The sequence below is a fragment of the Zootoca vivipara genome, chromosome 3 (genome assembly GCF_963506605.1).
Source record: "Zootoca vivipara chromosome 3, rZooViv1.1, whole genome shotgun sequence".
Taxonomy (NCBI): domain Eukaryota; kingdom Metazoa; phylum Chordata; class Lepidosauria; order Squamata; family Lacertidae; genus Zootoca; species Zootoca vivipara.
Window position 1 is genome coordinate 3,952,243 of NC_083278.1, and position 26,509 is coordinate 3,978,751.

Here is a 26,509-nt window from a genome sequence, read left to right on the forward strand (position 1 = left end):
AAACTACAACATTTATGGCTTATTCTAGGTATTAATTTTATTTAATGAAAAGAATGGAGGCCTGTGCCATTCTGGCTGGTTTGCAAAATCACCTACCTTACAAGATCTCTGAGCTCCTCCGTTCCCTCATGACCCAAATCCTCCATGTGTTTCTGAAGTTCCTGACAGAGACTCCCAGGCATATGATGCAGCTTAGATGTACCCAGTCTTCCCTTCACCATGATATATATCCTGCTCCTATTCTTGTAAAAGATTTCTTCAGGAATTGAAGCTTCAAAATCCAAGTGGAAAAAAATAACATCAGTCAGAATACGCTGCAACGTTTTACTTAAAATACCCTAGAATCTGGGCAGGCATCATGAACAGTTTTGCTTCTTTATTTCATGTTGTGTTGTCTTTCAAAAGTGGCAATTCTTTCTCATTAGACATACAAAAATGTGTAGATACAGAATCTTGATGATATAATGTGCCCTGGTAAAGTTGGGTGCTTCCCTGTCTTCACTAAATATGTCTTCATTATAGCGTGAATAAGCAACTGAGAAGTTCTTAATGACATATACTGTGGGGTGAGGCGGTGTGGAGAGGGCTTGGATTTATGGCGGCGGAGTGGCATATGGAGTGGTCTGGGTATGTGGGCAGCGGGGGTCTCAGCCAGTAGATCGGCCTGCTTTCCTGGTGGGTGTGAGTCTCGTGGGCTGTGTGCGATGGGATTGGGTGGGGGCGGGATCCGTGGGGTGGGGTGTGGAGTGGGGTGGGGGTCGCAGGAGGTGGAGGGGTGGGGGTGCGTTCCGTGGGGTGGGATGTGTGTGGAGAGGCCTAGGATTTTTGTCTGCGGAATGGCCTGTGGAGCGGCCTGGGTCTGTGGGCAGCGGGAGTCTCGGGTGGCAGCGCGGCCTGTAGATCGGCCTGGTTCCCTGGTAGGTGTGAGTCTCGGGGGCTGTTTGTGGCGGGATGGAGGGGCGGGATCCGTGGGGTGGGGAGTGGGTTTTCTCTGGGTGGGAGGGGTCACGGGAGGGGGAGGGATCGGTGGGGGTGCATTCCGTGGGGTGTGATTGTGAGGGAATGGATCGGAGGACGGTGAGAGGGAACGGTTCGGAGGACGCTGTGGATCGGAGGATGCTGGTTAGGAGGGCAGCCTGTGGGGGGGGGGGGGTTTGTGAGAGGGAACAGAGGGTGGTGAGAGGGAACAAATAGGAGGACTGTGGTGAAGAGGATCGCAGGACGGTGTGGGGAGTATATGAGGGGAAAGGTATGGAAAGTTGGGAGGAGAGGATCCGAGGACGTGTTAGGATGATGGATGGAGTGTGAGAGGGAAAGGTATACTTCGAGAGGAGTGGAGAACGCTGGTAGGAGGTCAAGACGCTTGTGTTGGGTGTCTCCGATGAGATCTTGGACACCTCTGGCGGATGGATATCCATTAGTGTTGGATCTCGTGGTGGAGGCGGGGTTTGTGGGTGTGGCGTAGACTCCATGGGGAGGGAGGGGGTGTAGGAGGAGGAGCTGAGGGAATAACGCCACTTGAGGGCACTGTTTTACTTTGTGGAAAAGCAGGTTTATACCTGCCCAGGTGTGAAATTTGAGGTATTTTCTTTTCCAGCAACGCTCGGGGAGTGGCCTGGATCGTTGTGACAAAATTTCAGGACGATCGGTCAAGCAGTTACAGAGAAAAGTTCAGCCGACACTTTCAAGATTTTTACATTTATATATATATATATAGATGAATAAAAACTGTAGAGGTTTGAAGACACTAGCAGGATTGGAATAAATCCTACGATGTAGACTGGACTATAAGAAGAGACTGCGAGATGTAGATTGGAAGAGGGAAAGCCTGGTGCTGGGATGGAGGGAAGTTAAAAGCTCGGCAGAGCGATGGGAAGAAGATGTGTGGATAATTGTTGGAATTTATTGTTTTTTATTTAAAGTGGAAACTTAATAAAAAAATTTTTTTAAAAAAAGGATTATGATTATATGTTAATTGGCTGTTTATATTGGAAAATTAATGAAAATCACTGGAAGGACAGATCCTGAAACTGAGGCTCCAATACTTTGGCCACCTCATGAGAAGAGAAGACTCCCTGGAAAAGTCCCTGATGTTGGGAAAGATTGAGGGCACAAGGAGAAGGGGACGACAGAGGACGAGATGGTTAGACAGTGTTCTCGAAGCTACCAACCTGAGTTTGACCAAACTGCGGGAGGCAGTGGAAGACAGGAGTGCCTGGCGTGCTCTGGTCCATGGGGTCACAAAGAGTTGGACACGACTAAACTAAGGTTACCAGATTTTTTTCAATGAATCCGGGGACACTCTTCAACTTCAATGGATTTTGTATGGGGACTGATTTGTAAATCCTGGGACTGTCCCTGGGAAACAAGGGCATCTGGTAACCTTAGACTAAATGACCAAACAACAACAACAAATTTAGTGGAAACAAGCTGCAGTGGAATGGAAGCAGTGCTGATGTTTATGAACACAGACGAGAATGGAAATTGTTGCCTTCTTACATCACTACCTGTGCCTGTATTACTGGAACTGTCTTTAGTAAGGCTAATAGCATTTCTGAGGGAGGATAATTTTGAAGTAAAAAACATGGATGGGGTGTGTGTGAGTGAGTGAGATAAATGACCGCTCCCCACATCAAATGGGGGGGGGCAACTTTTGCGTGGTTGCGCGCAGCCCCCTGGACCCCAGTGCAGCTCCCGGTAGTTCAGGCTGGCTTCATCCTCCCCAGGCTGGATACCTGGGGTCTCCGCCTACCTCAGTCATCCGCCCAATCCCGCCTGGGGGAGGCATTGCCAGGGGATTGGCTAGGTAAGGGGAGGGACAGCCCAGCCCACACAACTGAAGGGAAGCTTACCTGTGAAGCAGCAGTCGGCTCCAGAGCTTGTCTTGAGTCATTATTCGGCTTGGCTGGGGGGACTTCCTGTGCACGCAATACTTGCTCCCTCAGCACATTGCTCCAGTCAAAACTGGAGTCCCCAAAGATACATTAAAGTAAAAAGACCTCCCACTTCACATCTCTTTCAACCCTTTGTCATCTAAGATAGAAAGAAATCATTTTCCCACTGAAATTAAATATCATTTACCTACCTGTACGCTGGACAGACTGTTGCACTGCCTGCTCAAAATCCACATCTTTAGAAGTACAAAATGCTTGAAAACCTTCTCCATCAGTTACAAATGTGTATCGTTTCCCCAACATATACACTGTGAATACTGGTCCATACTGCAAAATATAGTGTTAAAAAAGTTACCGTAAGTAGTTTTTATATATATGATATTTTTAATAAAACAATCTGCAGGAAGAATAGACTATGCAACAACTGCGGAAAGAATTTTGTTAGTCCAAAGATGGAAATAACAGGAGTTACCAACAAAAGAAGGCTGGCAGGTGAAGCTGATGGACTTTGCAGAACTGGTGAAACTGACGGGAAGAATTTATATTATATTTGAAAGACAACTGTAAGCAATTAACATCATTAGCAGGGTTATCTGAAGATCTGTAAGATGAAATTGCTACCTACCGGTATGCAGGTTGAGTGATATAATGTTTTAGGTAATGATACAACAAGTATAGGAAACGAAGTGAAATGTAAAGTTTAATTTTGTAAATCATCAGATGGGAGGGAGGGAAGTCGTTAGGCTCAGTTGAGCCAAAGATATAAAATAAGAGGATACAATGTTACGTAATGTTATTATATGTAATCTTTTACATATAAAAATATGTAATTTTTATAATAAAAAAGTTAAGTAGTTTAATACAACTACCTTTAGGGGGAGCCATTGGGTCCTACCCATTGGCTCCATAGCTGCCAAGTTATCCCCCTTTTTAAGGGAAATTCCCTCATGCTGAATAGGCTTCCTTGTGAGAAAAGGGAAAACTTGGCAGCTATGATTGGCTCCCCTTCGGCACCAGACACTCCCAGGCAGGCATTGCATACAGCAAGCACAATAAAGGCAATCACAGCACCTGCCAGCATGCCCAGCCGCCTACTTTTCCATCTATTCCCAACAGCAAGGGCTGGTGGACTGACTGGCTGGGCTGCCTCACCCACTTACTTGCTTGCTTACTCTAAGGCTGCCTCAGTTCCTGGCACCCAGTACCCCCTGGCCAGCCCCAGAGGCATCATTCGCCTGCGGAGCTTATAGCCAGGGCTGCTGCAACCAACAGCCACAGAAACCTTTGGGAGGCAGAGACACAAGAGGGCATCAGAGGAGAGAGGGAAGGAAGGAGGGACAGAGGCCAGTGTTGCCTGCAGTACACCTGATTAACATTCAAGATCAAGGCACCCCAACATACCACAGCACACAGGCTGAGAAACACTGTTCTAGGGAATGGACTTGTCTAAAATCTCTTAGCACTACTGTTGTGAAAGGGGAAAAAACCGACTGCATTACAATGAAGTTGCAAAACATTATAAAAAACACATTTGTATACATACTGCTTGAAAATACTCATTTTATAAGATTCTTGTATAATTCTATTTTTAATTCATTCTTTCAACATCGAGTAGCTTTCAGGACAGCTTGAAAAGCACACATGAACTTTAGTAACCTAATACTTGGCATGTTCAAGGGGAACAGCCCTGCTGGACAAGAAGCGCCACATTGTTCTGAACAGTGCCCTAAATCTAAAGAGAGAGAGAGCAAATATGTGTTTTAGCACATTTCTCCCAGCATGTTATTCTATCATAGTAATTCAGACTATTTAAATCGTTTGATAAGTCAGCTAACACAAAGCATATTAAACTGTAAAAAGCAAAGTAAGTTAGACACCTGGCTAAGGCAAAAGCTTGTTCAGCTCAAGCTCAAGCCTTTTCATCCTCTCCCTCCCTGATCTCTGGTCTGTGACTGTAATAAATGGTTTCATTCATTCATTCTCCCTCCCCATCCCTGGCTCCCACAGTTATTACCTTGAGTCCGGCTTGTTTGATGAATTCCAGAGGAGCTTTCCCAAACTCGAAGGCAGCTCCAAACCAAGGGATGCAGCCATGGATACAAGGCGGCTCATTGCCGTTTCTGAACGGAAAGAAAATCAGCTTGACAACAAAACCTAGAACCACTGTAAACAGGAGAGCCAAAATGATCTCCATCTTCTTTCCTCTGTAGCAGTTGCTTTTCTGACACAGGCTGCCACTGAAAGATATAATGCTGCTAGGCGTTACTTCAGGATAGGATTAAAAAAATCTTGTTTTGTACTGCTGCCTTCTTGTGGATGCTATGATAAAAGACAAGTTCACTACAGTACATAGTTCAGCTTGCCTCTGGGAGGGGCTAGTTTTACTTTCTAATTAGCCCTCAAAATTGACTTCTCTTCTCTCTGTTCTCTGAAACATGAGGCCATATTTCATTTTCCTTCTTGTGCCATAATTAACTGTTGTGCTGTTCACTGCAGAAGCTGTAAGCTATTCCATGCCAAATGAAAATAGATCATTTGTTATTTAACTGTGCATGCATTGCCTTGACATTTTTTATAGCAATAGACAGTATTATAGCTTTGGAGACACACAGCACGAGCCTGAGAGCATTTGGTATTTACAGACATTTAGGAACAGACACCATACAGACAGGTCCAGTCCAGGAACAATGTGTCACAACTGCTGATCATTACTCATTTCTGCCTCTTTCTGTGCTCTCCAGTACAGTGGAACCTCGGTTTATGAACACAATTGGTTCCGGAAGTCTGTTCATAAACTGAAGTGTTCATAAACTGAAGCGAACTTTCCCATTGAAAGTAATGGAAAGTGGATTAATCCGTTCCAGATGGACCGCGGGGTACTTAAACTGAAGCGTTCATAAACTGAAGCATGGGTGTAATTGGTTCCGGAAGTCTGTTCATAAACTGAAGCGTTCATAAACTGAAGTGAACTTTCCCATTGAAAGTAATGGAAAATGAATCAATCCGTTCCAGATGGGTCCGCGGCGTTCATAAACCGAAAATTCATAAACCGAGGTGTTCATAAACCGAGGTTCCACTGTACTGTAGTTCAAAAGGACAGTACTTTCCTATGGAGAAGCTCACCACATGACTAGCAGTGATGACCTGAGCCCTTTCAGCTTTTTCTCCACATTTTATCTGCAGGCTTCCAGCCATGGGAGCTATTTGGAAGATTCCCATTTTCTTCCCCTTGTATTTTGGGGCTGAAAAGAGCAGTGTGTACTCATAAGGAGCTCTGAACCATAAGGAGCCTCCCAGAAGAATTCTGTAGCTAGGGAGGACTGGGGGGGCAGGGATTTACCCCCATCAAGTAAATAAATAAAAATACTTAACTATCTGACCAATTGTGTCACATATAACTCATTCTGCCCCCCCTTACATAATGCCTGCCCCCCCTACAATAAATCCTGGCAACGCCCATGGGCTTTCTGGTCTTTTGGTTTGAGGCATAGGTCGAGGGGTGCCAGGTACCAGCACCATCAGCTTTTGGGGTACTTTTGGATAGGAAGTTATCGTAAAGCCTTACTTTTAATATTGGTGAGCTTACGCTCACTTAAATTTTAATGAATGCTAATGTTGGATTCTTTTGTAATGAGATTATACTTTTTATTATGTCTCACTAATGTACTTAAGACATTTTTATGTGAACTGCTTTCAGTACATACATATTTGTGGGAAAGGTGGTATATAAATAAATTGACCATGAACTGAGTAAAATATCTGTTTATCTTCCAAGCTACACATAGATGGAGCTGTAATATCCAAATACTGTAGTTACATTCATAGGCAATCTTGGAAAAATACTGGATTTATCTTAGAATAGTTGAGCTTCCCAAAGTGAGCTGATTGTTAATATCATGCTGGCCTAGCAAGGTTTGGTGATAAAATACAACCTTTGAATCAAGCTACACTACAGGCTATTTAATCATTAATGAGTATATGCTACATTTTTTTCACAAAACATTTGTCTGCTTATTAAATGTGATGCTGTCTGCTGTCCTTGCTTATAATACATTTATCAAACTTGTGAGTAAATTTTAAAATCCCAAAAATTTGGTATAATACAATTTAATAAAATAAATAAATCAGACTTCATTTCAATTAAGAACCAAACTGGTTAAGTTCCCTGCCCCATTCTCCCTTTTACTTACTTATGGTCTCTTCTCTTGGGTTCTTTTTCTTCCAGCCACCCTTCTCAGCCCCCCCCCCCCCTATTTTCCTCAATCGGTCCCTCTTTTGCACATCTGCCTTCAGCTAATTTTTCTATAATTCCTCCATGGAACTTAAGAAATACTTACTGTTTCCCCTCTCATGATCTCTGCAGTGGGGAATCCTCCATGCAGTGTCTTGCATGCTTTGCCAGCCTCCGATTACTAAGACCCATCATAGGTTTCTTAAAAATGAGTCATTCCAGACTTATCTCATTACATTTTGATGGAGTTACAAGCTTGGTGAATTAGGGGAATGTTGTGGACATAGTGTATCTTGTTTTTAGTAAGGCTTTTGACAAAGTCCCCCATGATATTCTTTTGAGGAAGTTAATAAATTGTGGGTTAAATGAGGTAACTGTTAAGATTGGTAGCTGGTTGGCAGACCAAACCCAAAGTACTCATTAATGGTTTCTAGTCATCCTGGGAAAAAGTGACACATGGGATGCTGCAGAGATCTCCTGGGCCCATTTTTGTTCAATGTCTTTATCAACAACTTGGTTGAAGGAATTGAGGGGATGCTCATCCAATTTGCAGATGGCACCAAACTGGGAGGGGTAGCTAATGCTGCAGAAGACAGAATCAGGAATCAATATGACCTTAACAGATTGGAGAACTAAACAAATCTTAATAGGGACAAATGTAAGGTTCTGTATTTAGTAGGCAGGAAGAGCCAGATGCATAAATATAAGATGGGGACATCTGGCTTACATGTGAAAAGGTTCTAGAGGCTTCGTGGACCACAAGCTTAACATGAGTTGACAGTGTGAAGCAGCAGCGGAAAAACCTTACCTGCATCAAGATAAGTATGTCCAAATCAAGGGAAGTCATAATACCATTCTATTCTGCCTTGGTCAGACCACACATGGAATACAGTGTCCAATTCTGGGCACCAAAATTTAAAGTAATTGACAAGCTAGTACATGTGCAGAGGAGGGCAACCAAGATGATCAAGGGCAGGGGTCAGCAAACTTTTTCAGCAGGGGGCTGGTCCACTGTCCCTCAGACCTTGTGGGGGGCCGGACTATATTTTGAAAAATATATATATGAATGAATTCCTATGCCCCGCAAATAACCCAGAGATGCATTTTAAATAAAAGAACACATTCTACTCTTGTAAAAACATGCTGATTCCCGGACCGTCCGCGGTCCGGATTTAGAAGGCGATTGGGCCGCATCCGGCCCTCAGGCCTTAGTTTGGAGACTCCTGATCAAGGGTCTGGAAGCCAAGCTTTATGAGGAACAATCAAAGGAGCTGGGTATATTTAGCCAGGGAAAGAGGAGATTGAGATATATTGTTGTTGTTTAGTTGTTTAGTCATGTCCGACTCTTCGTGACCCCATGGACCAGAACATGCCAGGCACTCCGGTCTTCCACTGCCTCCCGCAGTTTGGTCAAACTCATGTTCGTAGCTTCGAGAACACTGTCCAACCATCTCGTCCTCTGTCGTCCCCTTCTCCTAGTGCCCTCCATCTTTCCCAACATCAGGGTCTTTTCCAGGGAGTCTTCTCTTCTCATGAGGTGGCCAAAGTATTGGAGCCTCAGCTTCAGGATCTGTCCTTCCAGTGAGCACTCAGGGCTGATTTCCTTAAGAATTGATAGGTTTGATCTTCTTGCAGTCCATGAGACTCTCAAGAGTCTCCTCCAGCACCATAATTCAAAAGCATCAATTCTTCGGTGATCAGCCTTCTTTATGGTCCAGCTCTCACTTCCATACATCACTACAGGGAAAACCATAGCTTTAACTATACGGACCTTTGTCGGCAAGGTGATATCTCTGCTTTTTAAGATGCTGTCTAGGTTTGTCATTGCTTTTCTCACAAGAAGCAGGTGTCCTTTAATTTCATGACTGCTGTCGCCATCTGCAGTGATCATGGAACCCAAGAAAGTAAAATCTCTCACTGCCTCCATTTCTTCCCCTTCTATTTGCCAGGAGGTGACGGAACCAGTGGCCATGATCTTAGTTTTTTTGATGTTGAGCTTCAGACCATATTTTGCGCTCTCCTCTTTCACCCTCATCAAAAGATTATTTATTTCCTCCTCACTTTCTGCCATCAAGGTTGTGCCATCAGCATATCTGAGGTTGTTGATATTTCTTCCAGCAATCTGGAAGGATGAGGCAGGCTTGTTTTCTCCTGCTCTGGAGTGTAGGCTTTGAACCAATGCTTTCATATTACAGGAAAGGAAATTCCAACTAAACTTCAGGAGCTGTTCAACAGTGGAATGGTCTCCCTTGGGAGGTGGGAGGATTCCTTGGGGGTTTTTAAGCAGAGGTTGGATGGCCATCTGTCATGGATGCTTTAGCTAAGATTCCTGCATTGCAGGGGATTTGGACTGGATGCCCCTTAGGGTAAAGGGTATTTACCTGCCTGTGACTTTGCCCCATGAAACCTCCTCTCCTTGCTTCAATTTCTCACTCAGAAATAGCAGCAATTGTGTGGTTCCAGATTGAGCGGAGTCTTCAGTACCTTTAAGGAGGAGGACATACTGGTTTCTGCTAGTAACCCAAATGTTAGCTAAACCCCTTCCTCCCTCTGATGCCACCGAAGCAACAAAAAGCAGGAACCGTCTGCCAAACTTTTCTGATATGTTGTCTGTGGGGGCCTTGAAGGCTCGCTCATTCCTGCATGGCAAAGCAGGATGAACAAGGCGGACACATTTTGCTCCAGCCATTCAGGAAACCGGCCCGTGTTTATCGCATTAAAGCCCCCCGTGGAGGTGCAAAGTTCTGCACACAACTACGTGGGGTGGGGGGCAGACATCTGTGTCCATGTTGCAGCTTGCTTTTCCCGACTGCTGATCCGGCTGTCAGTCTACAAGCCTCGTACTGACATGGCGCCCTTCGCCCAAAGACCGCAGGGCGGTTTACAGTGACAGGGAGACGGCCAGGCCCGCCCAAAGCCTTCTCCCCTCCGCTTTGCCTTCTCCCGCCCTCGCTTCTCCGCCCGGACGCGGATTCTGAAGCGGGGCGCCCCATTTCCCCAAGCGCCGTAGGGATTTCGTGAGGTGAATGTCCGGCCCCGCCAACTAGGCTTCCCTCACGCGCACGCCCCGCTTCCCTCCTTCGCTCGTTACCGCAGGTGCGCGCGGGGGGGGGGAGTGGGCGTGGCGTGGAGCGGGCTCCTCCCCCTCGAGGCGGCGGGGCTGGGCGTCCTCTGTCCGCCGTTGGTGCCGCGGAGCCGCGTGAGGGCGCCGGTGTCGGCTCGCCCCTCCGCCCGCCCGCCCGCCCGCCATGTGCTCTTCCCTGCCGAGCCCGGGCAGCTGCCTGTCTCTGCGCGTGTCTTTCGTGGAGCTTCACGCGGAGGCTCCGCTAGTGCGGCTGTGGGGCCTCCGCGGCGAGCGGCGCGAGGAGTACATCCGCCTGGCCGAGGAGGTGCAGGCGCAGGCGGGGCCCCGGCTGGCGGCGTTGCCGGGCGCCGGGCCTCTGTCAGCGGGCGAGCTGTGCCTGGCGGAGGTGGGCGGGCGCTGGCGGCGCTGCCGGGTGCTGAGCCTCCTTCGCGGCGGCTCCGCGCCCGCCTACCGCGTCTTCCTGCTGGACGAAGGCCGCACGCTCAGCGTCGGCGCCCACGATGTGGCCCGCGGCCCCGCCGAGCTCTTCCACCTGCCCTCCGAGGTGCTGGGCTGCATCCTCGCCGACCTCGCACCGCCGGGCCTGGCCTCCCCCCACCACGGGCCCCAGCTGCCTCAGCGCCTCGGCTGGACGCTGGCCGCCGCCGAGTTCCTGGGCCGCCTGCAGGGCCAGGAGGTTTCGGGCCTCGTGAGAGATGTGCTGGTGGCGCAGCACCTGGTGGTGCTGGAGCTGCCCTGGCTGCTGGCACAGATGCGCCACCTGGGGCTTGCCGGCCACGTCTCCCCCAGCACCTTCGCCAGCCTGCTCACTACCTCCCTGGGGGGCGCCACCCACAGCGCCCTGCCACAGCCGCCCCCCCAGGCACCCGGGGGCACTGCCACTCCCCGAACCCAGGACGACCCCACAGCCCTGGACTACTTCTACCCACAGCTGCAGATGAGAGTGACGGAGCCCATGCTGGTGACCCAGGTATCTGACCCCTGCAGGATATATTGTCAACTGCGCAGCCTCGCCAGAGAGATCCAGCTGCTTTCGGACGCCATGCACCAAGCTTTTGAGGCCTCTGCTGGGAAAGACTTGAAGGAACCCCTGCTGGCCCCAGGATCCCCTTGCGCCGCACGGGGCATCGATGGCTGCTGGTACCGTGCCCTGCTGCTGAAAGTATACCCTCTGGATGGCCCAGAGGAACAGCTTGGAGAGGTGGCGCAGGTGATCTATGTGGATTATGGGAGGAAGGAATTTGTGACTAAGCGAGACCTGCGCAATTTGCCTGCTGAGTGTTTCCGAATGCCGGTGGTGACCTATCCTTGCTCATTGCAAGGTATTACCGATGGAGGATGTGGCTGGACCTGCTCTCAGATAAGTCAGCTTAAAACATTGCTGTTGAGCAAGGTGGTGCAAGCCCACATTGAAGCCTACTGTCCCTTTGAGCACCTCTATTATGTTACTCTCTATGGAGAAGATGGCCTGAACCTTAACTGCCTCTATGGGGTCCAGGCCCATTGTCTGGAGCAGAGCCTCCTTCACAGCAATCAAAAGCATTCCTCTGACTTAATGGCTGAACTAAAGAAGGTAGGTGCCACAGCCAACGAAGAGCGTGCCTCTCTGTTGGGAGTTCAGTCCATGCTTCCCGCTGACCCACTTCCTGTTGTGCGTTTGAAGGCTGGTGAGTACCACAGTGCTCAAGTGTCCTTCCTCCAGGATCCCACAGACTTCTGGGTGCACCTGCAGGAGCATCGCCAACCCCTCTGTTGCCTCATACGGAATTTAAGTGACTTCTACTCTCAGAGTAAAAAACTAGAGGGTATTCTGCTTCAGCCCAAACCAGGATCCCTGTGCTGTGTTGCGTTGAAGGAGAACTGCTATCACCGTGCTGTTGTCACCAAGGTGCTGGGAAAAGGAATTGAAGTTTATCTGGTAGACAGAGGAAACACTGAAATTATTGACTTGCATAAGGTGAAGGAATTGCTTCCCCAGTTCAGAGAACTTCCTGCTGCAGCACTCAGATGTGCATTGGCTAATCCTTTCCCACCAGGCCAGTCATGGAGCCCAGATGCTGTAGACTATTTCAGGAAAGCCGTGCTAAACAAGGAGCTGGTAATCAAGGTCTTAGGCATGCAAGGGGACATTTACATAGTGGAACTTTTTGATCATTCACTAGCAGGAGAAAAAAACTTGGGCAAAATCATGTCTCAGCGAAAGTATGCTGAGCATCATAAGGGTGAGGAATTAGAGACTCTCCAGAAAGTGATGAATGAGCCATTGAAGAGCATGTCTGGAATAGAGGGCATAGGGCAGAAGCCTGTGAGAAAACATTTCCCCAAAGATGAAAATGAACCCTCACCACAATGTCACAGTTCAGCCCCTTATCCTACTGAAACTTTGACTTGCAAAGCATTTGCAAAAGAGGATTCTAGCATTGCCCCAACCACTTCACTCTGTGTTATGCAAAACTACTCTGAAATAAAGCCAGGGTTTTCTAGTGAAGGGCATCTGGAAGTTGGAAATACAGTAGATGTGGTAGTATCCTACACAGAAAGTCCTAGTCTCTTCTGGTGTCAGCTAGCTAAAAGTTCCCAAGACCTGAGAGCACTTATGGCTAAAATTCAAGATTATTGTATGCATTCAGCACAACCCCATGAATGGCCAAATCCTGTATGTTTGGCTAAGTATTCTGAGGATGAGAAGTGGTACAGAGCTCTTATTACTAGTAAAGTAGGTTGTGCTGAAGAGGTGGAAGTTGCATATGTTGATTATGGGAACAAAGAGCGTGTTTCACTAAAGAATGTCCGTGCAACTAAGACAGAGTTTCTGAAGTTGAAAGCTCAGGCTTTCAGATGTAGCCTTTACAACTTAATTCAGCCAAATGGTCAGGATCCATTTGTGTGGGATGAAAAAGCCACTGAAGCTTTTCATGAATTTGTGGAGTCAGCAAGCACATTAGAACTGAAATGTACCATATTTGCTTTTGCAGCATTAAACAATACAGATTTCATCAATATTGTGGACTTGATTACCCCTTTTGAAAGTGTGTGCCATTTTTTAACAAAGAAGGGTCTGGCCAGATGTGTGCAGCCTCAAAAACCTCTAATATCTTCTGTTCATCTTCTGTCATACTATTATTCTACACATGACATTAAAATAGGAAGTGAAGAGGTGGTTTATATCACACATGTTAATGATCCCTGTCACTTTTACTGCCAACTTGCTAGAAATGCAAATGTTATTGAGCGGTTAACTACTAGTGTTGCTAAACTCAGCAAAATGCGGTACAATTTGGAAACATCACAGGGCCCTGGAAATGTGTATCTTGCAAAGTATATGGATGGCTGCTGGTATAGAGCAGTAGTAACTTCAGCAAAAGATACCAAAGAGGTTTTCTTTGTGGATTTTGGGAATAGGCAGTTGCTAAAGAATGGAGACTTGGTCCTCGTACCAAAGGATGCTTATGAGTTACTGCTTTTGCCAATGCAAGCCATAAAATGCTCTCTATCTGATGTTGTTGATGTTCCAAAAGAAGTTTCTGCATGGTTTGAAAAAGCAGTACTAGATAAGCCCTTAAAGGCTTTAATTGTTGCAAAAGAACCTGATGGAAAACTGATCATTGAACTATATGATGGTAAGATGCAGATCAATGCAAAACTGAAAGAGAGTTTGCAGTGCAGCAGAGGGACGGCCAAATATACAAAAAATGGAGCTGCAGTGTCCAGATATCTGCTCAGCAGGGAACTAAACACTGAAAAAAGGCTATCTTTGACAGAAATAGATAAACCAACTTTTGAGGACAAGAGGTGGAACAATGAAAATTTGGACATAGTGGGCAATAGCAAACACACTGTTGTATGTAGAGAAGTAAGACAATCCCAGCAGAAAACAAAAAGAGAGGTGACAATAAAGGTTCCTGGACCAGTGGGGAAAAATAATGGAAATGATCCTGTAACAGGTAGGAGTGGTAGAGATTCCATGCTAAGCAGAGAAACCGCCCCTGATAACTTGAAAAGCAGAAATCAATCTGAAACTAATACACACTTTTCACTTAAAAATATTTGTGATTTACCTCAAAAAATCATAAGTCTTGGTCTTAAAACTTTGATGTATGTTTCTCATATAAATAATCCATCCGACTTCTATGTTCACCTAGCAGAAGATGAGCCGTTGCTTGACAGCATTTCAGAGAAACTAAATAATTCTGAAAAGATTGAGAGCCTCAGTGGGCAACAGCTTCACGTAGGAGACATAATGTGTGCATTGTTTTCAGAAGATGGCTTATGGTATCGAGCTGCAGTAATTGAAAAACCCTCTGGTAAACTGGTGAGGGTGCAGTATATTGATTATGGCAATACTGCACTGGTTAGCACCTGCAAAACAGCTAGACTCCTTGAAGAATGCTCATCAGTCCCAGTGATGAGCCTTCATTGCTCATTGTATGGAGTTAAGACCACAGAACTTTCAGAATGGACACAGGAAGCAGTGCGGTATTTCTCTCAAAGGACAAGTGATATTCAGCTAAATGGTGAATTTGTGGAGAAAACTGAAAGCAAATGGAACATTCATCTCTGTGACAAAGATGGTAATGTAGCAGAGGATTTGGTTAATAATTACCTTGCGTACAAACAGCCTCCTTTGGGGGAAACATCTGACAAAATGGAGAGTGACACTGATCTGATAAACCTGTGGGAAGTTGCTGTTCCTGATAAGTATAGCAAACCTTTCAATGTGTCAAACACCAAATCCTTCCTCTGGAACATTCCTAAAGTAGGTCAAACTTTGAAAACCTTTTTGATAGTTGCAAAGAGCCCAGGATATTTTTGGTGCCAGTTTGCTGACTCAGATGATATTGGTTCAATTGAAAGAAAGCTTCAGGAAGTTGGAGAGCTTATGGTCATGGATGTAGAGGATATAAAAAGTGGCTCTCCCTGTCTAGCAAAGAATAGTGAAGATAATACCTTTTACCGAGCAGTTATTAGCAGTGTAGAGGGGGAAACCGTGAGTCTCATTCATATTGACCATGGAACCGAGGAACTTACCAGTGCAGAGATGATCAGGCAAATTCCTAATGACCTGCTGGTAATACCACCTCAAGCATTTCTTTGTTGTTTGTTTGGCTTTAACTCTGCTGAAGGTTTGTGGGCTGAAGGAATAAATAAGATCTTCTGTGATGTCACGGTGGACTCTCTATTAGACACTACCATCATGGAAAAACAACACAATGACCCTTTTGAAATCCCCTTATTTGTTGTTCAATTGGAATGTCAAAAAATCAGCATCAATGAACAAATGAAAGCCTTTTGGAAGCCTGTTGTTGAAGACTGTGCCTTAACTTTGACAAATAATATTCACAAACCGGAAGAACAGATTAAAGATGTAGGGACAGATCATTCAAAGGTGGTTATAAATGAAACCAAAGTCTCTTCCTGTGCACTAATGCCTTCAGAAGATCTGTTATGTTGTTCAGAGGCATTCCAACCGGCAGATAAGTGTTTAGTTGCTACAGGGAGTAGTAATTTATTTGGAGCATTTCCCCCAACTTCTTCACCCAAATCACAAACCAAGCACCACCAAACCACTTCTGAAGTACTTGACTTTGGAGACCAACACACTGTGTCTGAAACATTTAAAAAGGGAACTGACTGTTCTGCATTTGCAAAAGAAAGTGATATACCAAATTTTGCAGATGTTACTGAAACGCAGCTTCCTAATGGTGGTGAATCTGAGGTGCTAGAACTAGATTTGCCTGAAACTCTGAAAGAGCCTGAAGGTCAAGCAGAAATGTTAACACTGGATACACGTCAAGTTCATTTAGATGTGGATGACACACTGAGTGTATCAGATTTGGTGCCCTTTGAGGTGGCGACTTTATCAGATATAAATCAGCTGCCTTTTCAACTGAAGATGCACCCATTTGGAGACACACTGGATCCGGAGACAATTGAAGTGAGCCCTCCCCTGTGTGAGGAAACACGGGAGAGAGCAGAATTGGACTTGCTTGACATGACACATGCAGAAGGGGAGTTAGAACAGCCCTCTTCACTAAAGGATAAAAGTGACTGTTTACTGCTGGAACCTGTTGCACCTGAAGTTAATCTTTTACAAGCTGGTAAAATCAAGGAGGATATGTTGTTGGAGCTGCCTGCGGATAATGAAATCCAGTTACCATTTTCAGAAACTGGATTCAAAGTGCAAGACTTCTTTTGCCGTGAGGACATTGTGGAGGTGTGTGAAGCAGGACAAGAAAGCAAAGGCTACCGTTGTCTAGCAAGGCAAACTCTGCTGGAGAAGAACCACATTGAAACACAGTTAAGCCTTGATGTGGGTGAAAGATTTAAAGAGAGCAATTTGGTTGGAGAGGATTTTTTGAGAAGCACACTGCTAGATGAAGAAGCAGTTGACATTCCAAGTCACAGTACAGGTAAGACAGTGCTTGTTTTTGCAATGCTTACTTTTAAGTGTCATAGGTGACCTGTGGTGCATATGGTGTCTCTTGTGAAGAGAGTTACTCTTACTTTGCAGGTTTTGCTATGTAAGAATACTGTAATAAGTGGTCTCTAGGAGAAGGAATTCTGCAGAAAGAAATGAATGTAAAATCTGTTTCAAGGATTGCAATCACCACGACTGAGGAGTACTATTTGTCAAAACTGAAATGTATTATTGAATATAGAATGAGTAATGACCTTATTATTTTCCTTTTACAAAACATTGTAAAATTGTTGGGCTCAGATAAATGTGCTGGTTAGTAAATACTGTATAGATATATACTGAAGTAAAAGAAAATATTGGCTTTTTGAGCTACACCTGTTGACACGTTCCTGGTCACATGGTGTGCTGTTCCCTTCTGGGAAACGAGAATTCTTGACAATGCAAAACATCCATCAAGGGAAAGGCCCATTCATATTTTTCATCTCTTGGTGGGCTCTAGCTAAGGTTGTTGAATAGAATGTTGTGTAGGGCTCTTCCTTTTTTATTATTACAGAACTTCTTCTGTCTGTGCACTATGAAAGAAGCAAGAGTTACTCCCTTTTCCATCCATAGCAATATCCACAGTAGCATTGTTTAATGCTTTCTTTGTTTTTAACTCTTCTCTGAACCTATGAAGTGCATGCTTCATTTCTGTGTACTTCAACATTATCAGTGGGCTCTTTTGGGTAGGCACTGGTAAACTTTAACAAATACAAATAGGCTTGTAACCGCACAAGCAGTTCTAGCTCCATAGGATGGTATCCAGTTGCGGTGTTCCACTTGTGCAGCAGATTCCCACTCACAGACACTGGACTTCACTTTCCTGTCCTCCCTTCTACAGTCGGCCTCTGAAGCAGATAGGGCAGTGATGGCGAACCTATGACACGCGTGTCAGCACTGACACGCATAGCCATTTTTGGTGACACGCGGCCGCATGAGACCTCACTTCCGGCCGGCGGCAGAATGTCGCAGACGACGCATCTCTGGGGGCCTTGTGGACTTCCGGCGAGGCAATATGGCGGTCGGCATGGAGCTGCGGAGCTCCTGAAAGTGAGCAGTGCTGCAGGAGCTGCTGGACGGGCTCCTGAGCCACCGAAACCGCCACCGCCCGGACACTGGGGGCCACCAGTGCAGCAACCGGGGAGCTGCCGGACCCTACCCCCACCCCGTGAACCTGACGGACAGTCTTGAGGCACTCCGGAGGCGGAAAAAAGAAGCCCCTGCACAGGCCCAACCCGAGCCCACCTCCCCAGCGGCAGACCCATTGGAGGACGGCCTGAGCCCAGAGTCCCACTGGGAAAGACCTCTGGATTTTGCCTTATTTCCCCCCCTTTTAAATATTTTTTTAAAATTATTTTTTTAAAAAACTATAATAATTTTTTTCCTCCCCTTTTTCTTTTTTTAAGGGGAAACAATTATTCATTTTTGTTATTTAAACTATAAATATCGCGAAATTATGTGTGTGTTTTTCCTCGAAGTGACACACCACTCAAGTTATGCTCAGTTTTTTGGCGAATTTTGACACACCAGGCTCAAAAGGTTGCCCATCCCTGAGATAGGGAGTTCTGGGTGAGGGAGAAGAGGACCGGGAGAAGTCCTGTCCTATCTTCTAGCACAGGCACCCCAAACTGCGGCCCTCCAGATCTTTTGGACTACAATTCCCATCATCCATGACCATTGGTCCTGTTAGCTAGGGATCATGGGAGTTGTAGGCCAAAACATCTGGAGGGCCGCAGTTTGTAGATGCCTGTTCTAGCATGATGTTTGAAATCTATAGGGATAATAAAGAATAGGATTTCATTGTGGGGTTATGAAATGCCAGAAAAGAGATGTCATAAAAATATACCTCCAAAGCTGGCAGTGTTATTCATGCCCTGTTTGCCTTTTGTCTCCCTTCCCCTTAAAAACACTTCTGGGGTCCTGCAGAGACTAGCCAGACAGCCAACATTAAATGCCTGCCTAAACAAATAAGTGGCTAAAGCAATAACACAAGCGGAGGTAGACCAGTCTTGCAGGACAAGGAGCTCCACAGCCCGGATTCCAAGCCAAAGATTTCGTAGATATACAGAGTAGAAGGAAGCAAATAAAATTATGATGTGGATTGTATAGTAGTTAGAATGTAGAAAACATTTATGCACAGTAGTTAGAGATAACGTGAGCAATGCACATGTTACTTGCATGCTCATGCAGCAGTAGGACCTCTCTCACTCTTCCTTGCACATGCCCCACACCTGCAATGCTGGCTTCTTTTTCTTTCAGTGGTTGACTTCTGTTGATTGGGAGCCCTGATCGGTCTAGCGCTGACCATTTTTCTGTTAGGAAGAAAAATATCAATTCACTCAACAGGCATATGCACATATTATAAATTGCCCTAACTTAAACTGTTAACTAAGATAACTTCAGGAATTCATGATGGCTTTTTGTCGGACCAGTACTAGACATACAGCTGACTCAATCTATGAACAGACAATTTATTATGTTGAAGGCAGCTTGCTTTTTCAGTATTCCACTGTAACACCTGACCATTAGTTAACAGACTATTAACTAGTGGTCAGGTGTTACAGTGGAATACTGAAAAAGCAAGCTGCCTTCAATGTAATAAATTGTCTATTCATAGACTGAGTCAGCTTTAAAAAGACAAACATGGAGGAAAGTCTTGAAATCTGGCAATAGTGCTTGGGAGTTGTCATTTTGGACTGCAGTCGCTAACCCTATAGCTTCATTTTAAATTACTTATGCCTTGCAGTGTGACATCTTAGAAAAATAATGCACATTCTCTGTTTCAGAAAAAAATGAAACTACTTGCAACTTAAATGGCTTTGATATTGGTTCCAAATGCATGGTGTGGTCTGGCATTCATTGGTACAAGGCTCAGATTTTAGGCGTATCTGCTGAAGGTACAAAGGTAAGTCAGCTTGAATATGGTCAATGAATTTGCCACATGCAACTGGATCTTGTTATGTCAATGATACTTGTCCATTAAGATGCCCTATAAAAGTTACATCTGTAAAGATTGCATTCTTTTTACATAAAGGTTTTGAATCTTTCAAGTGGAAATGAAGAGGTAGTAAGTCCTATCAATGTTTGGAATCGGATTCCTGAACAGGGTGCAAGTCCAACTGAGGTAAAGTATTCTCTAAAATGTTAAGTTGCTTTATTTTAATTATTTAAAAATATTTTCAGTAGAACCCAAGAGCAGTAAGAAACAAAACCCAGAGAGAATTGTACAGTATAATACAAACCAAAACAATGCAATTGTTAAATCCAAAGGCAATGAATCATAAAAAAAGAAAATAGAGAAAATCCAGACCTACTACTGGAGTTGGGGGAAAAGTTACACACAGCAAAAATAAATATCATTGTTGAAAAAGACAGCAATATATAATAAATAGTTGCACATCTCTCCAAATAAAATTGTACATTGATGGGAAGTGCAACCATATGTTGGTTTTGTCATCTAAGTCTCAAAGAGCTACCAAGTGTCTGCAGAGTCCTGTGGGTCAGCCTTCCCCCCCCCCCCGCCCAATGGCTCACAGATGACGAGATATGGCAACATAGAAAGAGTTTTTGAGCCAAATGTCCAGAGAAAAAATTGAGACATTCTTCCAGCCTTAAGCAATTACCAGATGGCGGCAACCAAAATATGGAACATTAGAAGTTTACAAATTGCATTAACATTTTCATTGACAAATGTAGAAATTAAATATAAACTGGGGTCCATCATTAACCTTTCTTCTGTAAACTGTCAAATTCCCTGCACTAACGAAACCCTAAACTTATGAACATAGTTACAGTCCTGCCACAAATGCTTGTAAGCAGAATGATGGGTTGTAGCCAACATAATTGTTTCATTAGCACAAGGACCTCTGCTTGTGTAACCTAATTTTCCCTTTCTCTCCTCCGTGTGCCACCAGATTTGTTTGGGGGACTCCCCAATCCTCTGCAGCAGATGGGGGGGGGCTGCAGAGAGAGGATGGGGGTGTTCAGTTGTGCAAGCAGAAGTCCTTGCATTAATAGAATTTTATCCAACAAAGTTGCCCCATTTTAGCAGTAGCTCAAACCTAGTACTCATTTCTCCTCTCACTCATGTCCCCCAATAATCCCTCCTTTTTTCTATGCTAGCAGGGGTGAGGCTAAGAGAGTTCATTATAGAGGCAGGATGGTGTGAAAGTAGCAGAACCCTTTTTCTTCCTTTTTCACTATCTTGCTCAGTGGTGTAAGGAAAACATGACCTGGGCATTGAATGCTGAGGGTAAAAACTTGTTTCTATCTATATTTTATCCCATTTTCCTTCTCAGATGCTTCTCTTCTTTCTGCCCTAATCTATACCCTTAATATCTATCCTGGAATTAAGTATTTGGAATAGCATTGCTGATGAAGAATTAACATGGCTTCTGCAAAAATAAATAGGATATTGCTTCTCTGTAAGTGTTTTTAGAATTGTGAAGTGTGTTGGTGTTGTAACATAACTGCTTATTGTGTGAAAAACTAAAACCTTATTCAATAATGCACATTATTTGTTAATTGAAAAGACTTGAGCTTATGACTTGTTATTTCAGTAAAGTTCTTTTGAAGCAAGTTTTGTTTAGGAAACTGATTCAGAGTTTAGGAAGAACATTTTTGTTGCTGAGTGCTGGTTTCTAATAAACGCTTACTGCCAGTTCTCTCTTTTAACAGAAGCCCTGGCATAAATGAGTAAAATGAGGAGCACTCTCTATATTTTGCACTTGTCAGTGAATTGTAGTTCAGTACTATCTTACAATAAAAAGGGACCCCTGACCGTTAGGTCCAGTCGTGGATGGCTCTGGGGTTGCGGCACTCATCTCGCTTTACTTGCCAAGGGAGCTGGCGTACAGCTTCCGGGTCATGTGGCCAGCATGACTAAGCCGCTTCTGGCGAACCAGAGCAGCGCAAGGAAACACCGTTTACCTTCCCGCCAGAAGGTCCTTGACGTGATTTTGAACTGCTAGGTTGGCAGGAGCAGGTAGCGAACAACGGGAGCTCACCCCGTCATGGGGATTCAAACTGCTGACCTTCTGATCGGCAAGCCCTAGGCTCTGTGGTTTAACCCACAGCGCCACCCGCGTCCCATCTATCTTACAATACCATTAAGCAATACATTGGAAACAGATATCAAAATATTATTTTGTTCTTGAGATAATTCTTTCCCCTCCCTTTCACTACAGATATTAAACAACAAAAGGGATACTGTGCATTCAACTGTCAAGCCACCTGTTGGCACAGAAGGTAAGATTTAGAAAATGTTTGAATTTGTAACTTGTACTGAATAATATCTAATCTTCTATGTGTATCGTATATTTAATCCTTGCCTCACTTCCCTTCCCTCTTGCTGCTGGTTTTCCTTTTGCAAATCTTCTTTTCATGCCACTAGAATTCTGTGAGGGAAGAGTGAGGATTGCTAGCTAGCTGCAGCCTCTCGTGCTGCCAGCCCTGCCTCCGTCTGCAGCAGATGGACCTGGTGTGATCCTCTCCCAGCTTTGTCTGCCACAGTTTGTTATACATCATTAACCAAGGGTTGCTGTAGTATGTGAGGATTCCTCCTCCTTGACCAAGTGTGCATTCAGCATACTTCCAAATTTCGAGTGTTCTTGAGAGCGAGGGGTCAGAGCAAAATAGTGGTTCCTTGGTGCACCAACCCCTCTGCTGCTCAACAGTGTGGTCTTGCATGTCATGTTTCAGTCTCCCAGTTTGATTGAACTGGGTGATTTCAGCATTTATGCTGAGTTTCCATGGCTGAGAGAGGCCCAGGATATCATGGCCTCCATGTGGGACTGAACCCCATTCATGTAGCACATACTCTGGAGCTAGTGCTTTGTTTTGTCCTGGCTGGGATGATGGCTGCCTGGCTATGGCTATGGTCCCTTTGTCATATAATTTCAACTATCTGGTTGTATTTAGATTCACAGGGCCTCCTGAACACCTCAGAGGTGTGGGATGTGAAGCAGAGTCAGCATGGCTTTGCAAGGGACATCCTGTCTCACGAAACTATTAAGAGTTCTTTGAGAATGTCAACAAGAACATAGAGGTGATCCGGTTGACACAGCATACCTGGAATGTCTAAAAGCTTTTGAGAAAATACCTTACCCAAAGACTCCTGAGTAAGCTTATGGCAGTGCACCTCCCGGGCTGAAAAAAGAGCAGGAGAGAAGCAAACATAAACTTTTGAGCAGCATGCATAGGCATGGCACTCATTTTCCTGCAGCAGAGGAGAGGCTTCCTGGATGAGTTGTCTCTCCCATTATAAAGGGACCACAGTGATATATCCCATCCAAGGATTCCCTCCTCTGTTGCAGGAAAATAGAATGTGGGATTCAGCATGATAAATTAATTTTCTGCAGGGGATGGGGAGGATTTGCTTCACTCACCCAGCAGTTGGAGTGGGGAGAAGTGCTGTTGTCAGAACTGTGAAGCAGTTGGCAGGGAGGCCAAGGTCTATGTCTCGCCTGTACTTTTGTTTCTTTGCTTTCATTTCTGATCAGTCTTGATTGTTGCCTTGTCATTCTTGGGTACTATTCTGTTAGCTGTGGAACTTGTGAACGAGAGTGTTCTCCCACTCAAAGTGTCATCAACTTCGCTGGAGTGCCATGATCAGTAGAATTAAATTCATTGGAAGTAGTCATATGAATAAAGTCCCTCATGATTTGAATGACAACTGATATCAGAAAAATTGTCTCTTTACAGCTGTTGCTACTGGCACAGATTAACGTCTGTAAAGGAAAGGTGTATTTAATACACTTGAGAGCACACACAACTCTCTATGGTATAAACGCTTAACTTGCCTGCATCTCCTACAGTGGAGGAAGTGAGTGGTGTTTCAGATGGCAATGCTGATCTTCCTGCTTTGTGGATATTGCACTAAATTGCACCTGAGAGATGGAGTCTTACACACAAGGCTCTTCTGTTTTTGGCATTGATGGCCAGCGTTTAATGGGCATGTCCTCTTTCAACCAGGAGAATGCCACTTCTGAGTCTTTAAAATATGTTCCACTCAAGTATGTTCATTTTCTAATGGTACCCTTTGGCAAACCTCAAATATGTGTTCATTATCTTTAATGTTAAAGTTTGTTTAAGCTTTGGAGCATCTTTGTAAAAGAAATACTCTTCCTTGCATATTTTGAGTGCACTTCCATTCAAAACAACTTTTTTTTAAGCCTTAGCTGTATGAAAGGCTTTGTGTTTTGTTACTTTTTTGTTTTGTTTAATGAAAAAAGAATAAAGTTTATACTGTGGGTAGTATTCATTCTTGCTGTTTCATTTTCCTGCTTCACGGATGGTGTGTGACCTCAGCCATTATAAATAGGCTACATGCATGATTGACCATACATAGAGATGTGGAACTACGCTAAACCTTGTAATATTACTTGTAATACTATATATAGGATTTTTGTACAACAATGCACAGTTAGGGGTATAGTAGGTGGGGATCACTCCGCCCATAGTTTGCAATGGGTTTATAACAGTTACAGCTTTGTTAGTTACAGCTTGCCCAAGTTTGGTTCCCTGCCTATGTGACACCGAATCACTAGGCAGCTTGATTAGCTCATTGTTGGTGATGGCTGGCTGCACTTCCTCTGCCCACATGGTTTGATTTCAGACTTTGTGGCCAAAGGAAACAAAATTTGCAGCCACAGCTTGTGCCACAACACAGGCAAAAGAAAACACTTCAGCTAACATTAGGTAATTGGCAGGTGTGTAGCCCTTTCCCATCTGTTGAAGTGGTCCTTGGGGTTGGAGGTGATCAGGATCTGGCCCACTCTGTCTCAAGGGGATCTCCCAGTAGGAAGCAGGATACTTAACCCACACTTAACTGTGGATCAGGCCCAGCACTTCTGCCACCAGCAAGAGAAGTGATTTTTCCTGGCTCTCGTCCAGGCCACCACGACAGAGAGAGGCTTAGCAACAGGTAATGTGTCCCAGCAGCCACTGTGATCAAGTTTGGCAATAGGAAAGGCAAGGCTAGCCAGACTAGAAGCAACAGTCCAAGTATACCGAGCCCCAAGATTAGGGCAAGGAGCTCACAACTGCACAGAAGCAGTGGTGCCATTCCAGAGGGTTAGTAGCCACATTCACTTTTAAGAAGAGGCAAAGCTGGCTCACTTGAGATGGTTGAGCATGTGTTGAGGCTATGTGTGAGTTCCCCTTCTGACTCTGGTTCTCCCCCGCCCCTCAGATTCCATTGCCATGCTCTTTTCCCCAGCTGGGACAGGCATCCTCTGCAAGGGAGAAGCACCCACTATCTCCAGGCTCTGTTGCCCTATCTTAGCCCCTCCCTCATTCTTCTCAACCTCCCATTCCAAGCCCGAGCCTGGTCCCACCTCAGGACTCATGATACCAGTGATGAGTTCAAGCACAAGTAACACCAAGGATTCTCCTTGATCTCTCAGCGGCTTTTGAATGCTTTGATGGTGTTTCCTGCTTGGCAGGGGGTTGGACTGGATGGCCCTTGTGGTCTCTTCCAACTCTATGATTCTATGATACCATGAACCATAGCAGTAGCTTCTTGGAGCAGTCGTGGGTTGGAAATGGGGAGACAATGTGCTGCAGTGATGTCTCTCTTACCTTAGGAATCATTTCCATAGAGTAGTAGTGGGGGACTGCTACATCATGGGAGTTGTGTCCTCCAGAAGTCAATCTCTTCCCCCATGCTGTTCAACATCTGTATGAAGCCATTGGGGTTTTAGAGTGTTACACCAGTATGTTGCTGGCATGCAACTCTACCTGTGCCATCTGAATCAGGAAAGGCTGTTCAGGTGTTGGACCACTACCTGGGGGAAGTAATGAGCTTCATGCAAGCCACTGTGGGTAGTTGAGTTTGGGAAGTAAGTGCGCCTGTTCTGGATGTCATGGCTTTCCTTTGTAAGGAGGAGGCTTGTTGCTTGGGGCTGCTCCTTGAAGCCCAGGAGGCTTTATTGGCTAGGAATGCAATTTTATTGGCTAGGAATACAGGCCTTCCTGGGCAGATCCAGCTTGATGGCAGTGGGAAGAGAGCCCATGGTAGTGTACTCCACAGTGACATTGAATTTCACCTTTGTTGTTGTTTAGTCGTTTAGTCGTGTCCGACTCTTCGTGACCCCATGGACCATAGCACGCCAGGCACTCCTGTCTTGCACTGCCTCCCGCAATTTGGTCAAACTCATGTTGGTAGCTTCGAGAACACTGTCCAACCATCTTGTCCTCTGTCGTCCCCTTCTCCTAGTGCCCTCAATCTTTCCCAACATCAGGGTCTTTTCCAAGGATTCTTCTCTTCTCATGAGGTGGCCAAAGTATTGGAGCCTGAGCTTCACGATCTGTCCTTCCAGGGAGCACTCAGGGCTGATTTCCTTAAGAATGGATAGGTTTGATCTTCTTGCAGTCCATGGGACTCTCAAGAGTCTCCTCCAGCACCATAATTCAAAAGCATCAATTCTTCGGCGATCAGCCTTCTTTATGGTCCAGCTCTCACTTCCATACATCACTACTGGGAAAACCATAGCTTTAACTATACGGACCTTTGTCGGCAAGGTGATGTCTCTGCTTTTTAAGATGCTGTCTAGGTTTGCCATTGCTTTTCTCCCAAGAAGCAGGCGTCTTTTAATTTCGTGACTGCTGTCACCATCTGCAGTGATCAAGGAGCCCAAGAAAGTAAAATCTCTCACTGCCTCCATTTCTTCCCCTTCTATTTGCCAGGAGGTGATGGGACCAGTGGCCATGATCTTGGTTTTTTTGATGTTGAGCTTCAGACCATATTTTGCGCTCTCCTCTTTCACCCTCATTAAAAGGTTCTTTAATTCCTCCTCGCTTTCTGCCATCAAGGTTGTGTCATCTGCATATCTGAGGTTGTT

The 26,509-nt window shown here is 45.2% G+C and overlaps 2 protein-coding genes across 12 annotated transcripts in view; one reads left to right on the plus strand and one right to left on the minus strand.

Moving 5' to 3' along the window:
- Nucleotides 1-6,427, minus strand: part of LOC118082595 (24-hydroxycholesterol 7-alpha-hydroxylase) — a 37,885-nt gene extending 31,458 nt beyond the window's left edge. For 4 of the 8 annotated variants that reach the window (XR_004692283.2, XR_004692284.2, XM_035110316.2 and 1 more), the window contains exons 1-3: nucleotides 4,909-6,425; nucleotides 3,086-3,221; nucleotides 97-271 (exon numbers count right to left, since the gene is read on the minus strand). Coding sequence is in view for 5 of the 8 variants with exons in the window: in XM_035110316.2 (XP_034966207.1) it covers nucleotides 97-271; nucleotides 3,086-3,221; nucleotides 4,909-5,088 (491 nt within the window). In the remaining 3 variants the exon portion in view is untranslated. Of the gene's footprint in view, nucleotides 1-96; nucleotides 272-2,171; nucleotides 3,224-4,908 lie in introns of those variants that run through there. The other 4 variants (XM_060272339.1, XM_035110319.2, XM_035110315.2 and 1 more) reach the window with 3 other exon arrangements.
- Nucleotides 6,428-10,373: 3,946 nt separating this feature from the next.
- Nucleotides 10,374-25,806, plus strand: TDRD6 (tudor domain containing 6). 4 transcript variants are annotated; one of them, XR_004692286.2, is made up of 6 exons: nucleotides 10,374-16,620; nucleotides 19,454-19,572; nucleotides 19,702-19,791; nucleotides 20,966-21,091; nucleotides 21,854-21,914; nucleotides 23,370-25,806. XR_004692286.2 is itself a non-coding variant. In XM_035110320.2 (5 exons), the coding sequence occupies exons 1-5, from the start codon at nucleotides 10,374-10,376 to the stop codon at nucleotides 23,390-23,392; spliced, it is 6,540 nt and encodes a 2,179-aa protein (XP_034966211.1). In that variant the 3' UTR covers nucleotides 23,393-25,806. The 4 variants fall into 4 exon arrangements, 3 of the variants coding, with proteins under 3 accessions (XP_034966211.1, XP_034966212.1, XP_034966213.1); XM_035110320.2 differs by lacking the exon at nucleotides 20,966-21,091; XM_035110321.2 differs by lacking the exons at nucleotides 21,854-21,914; nucleotides 23,370-25,806 and having other exon boundaries at nucleotides 20,966-21,768.
- The last annotated feature ends 703 nt before the right edge of the window (nucleotides 25,807-26,509 follow it).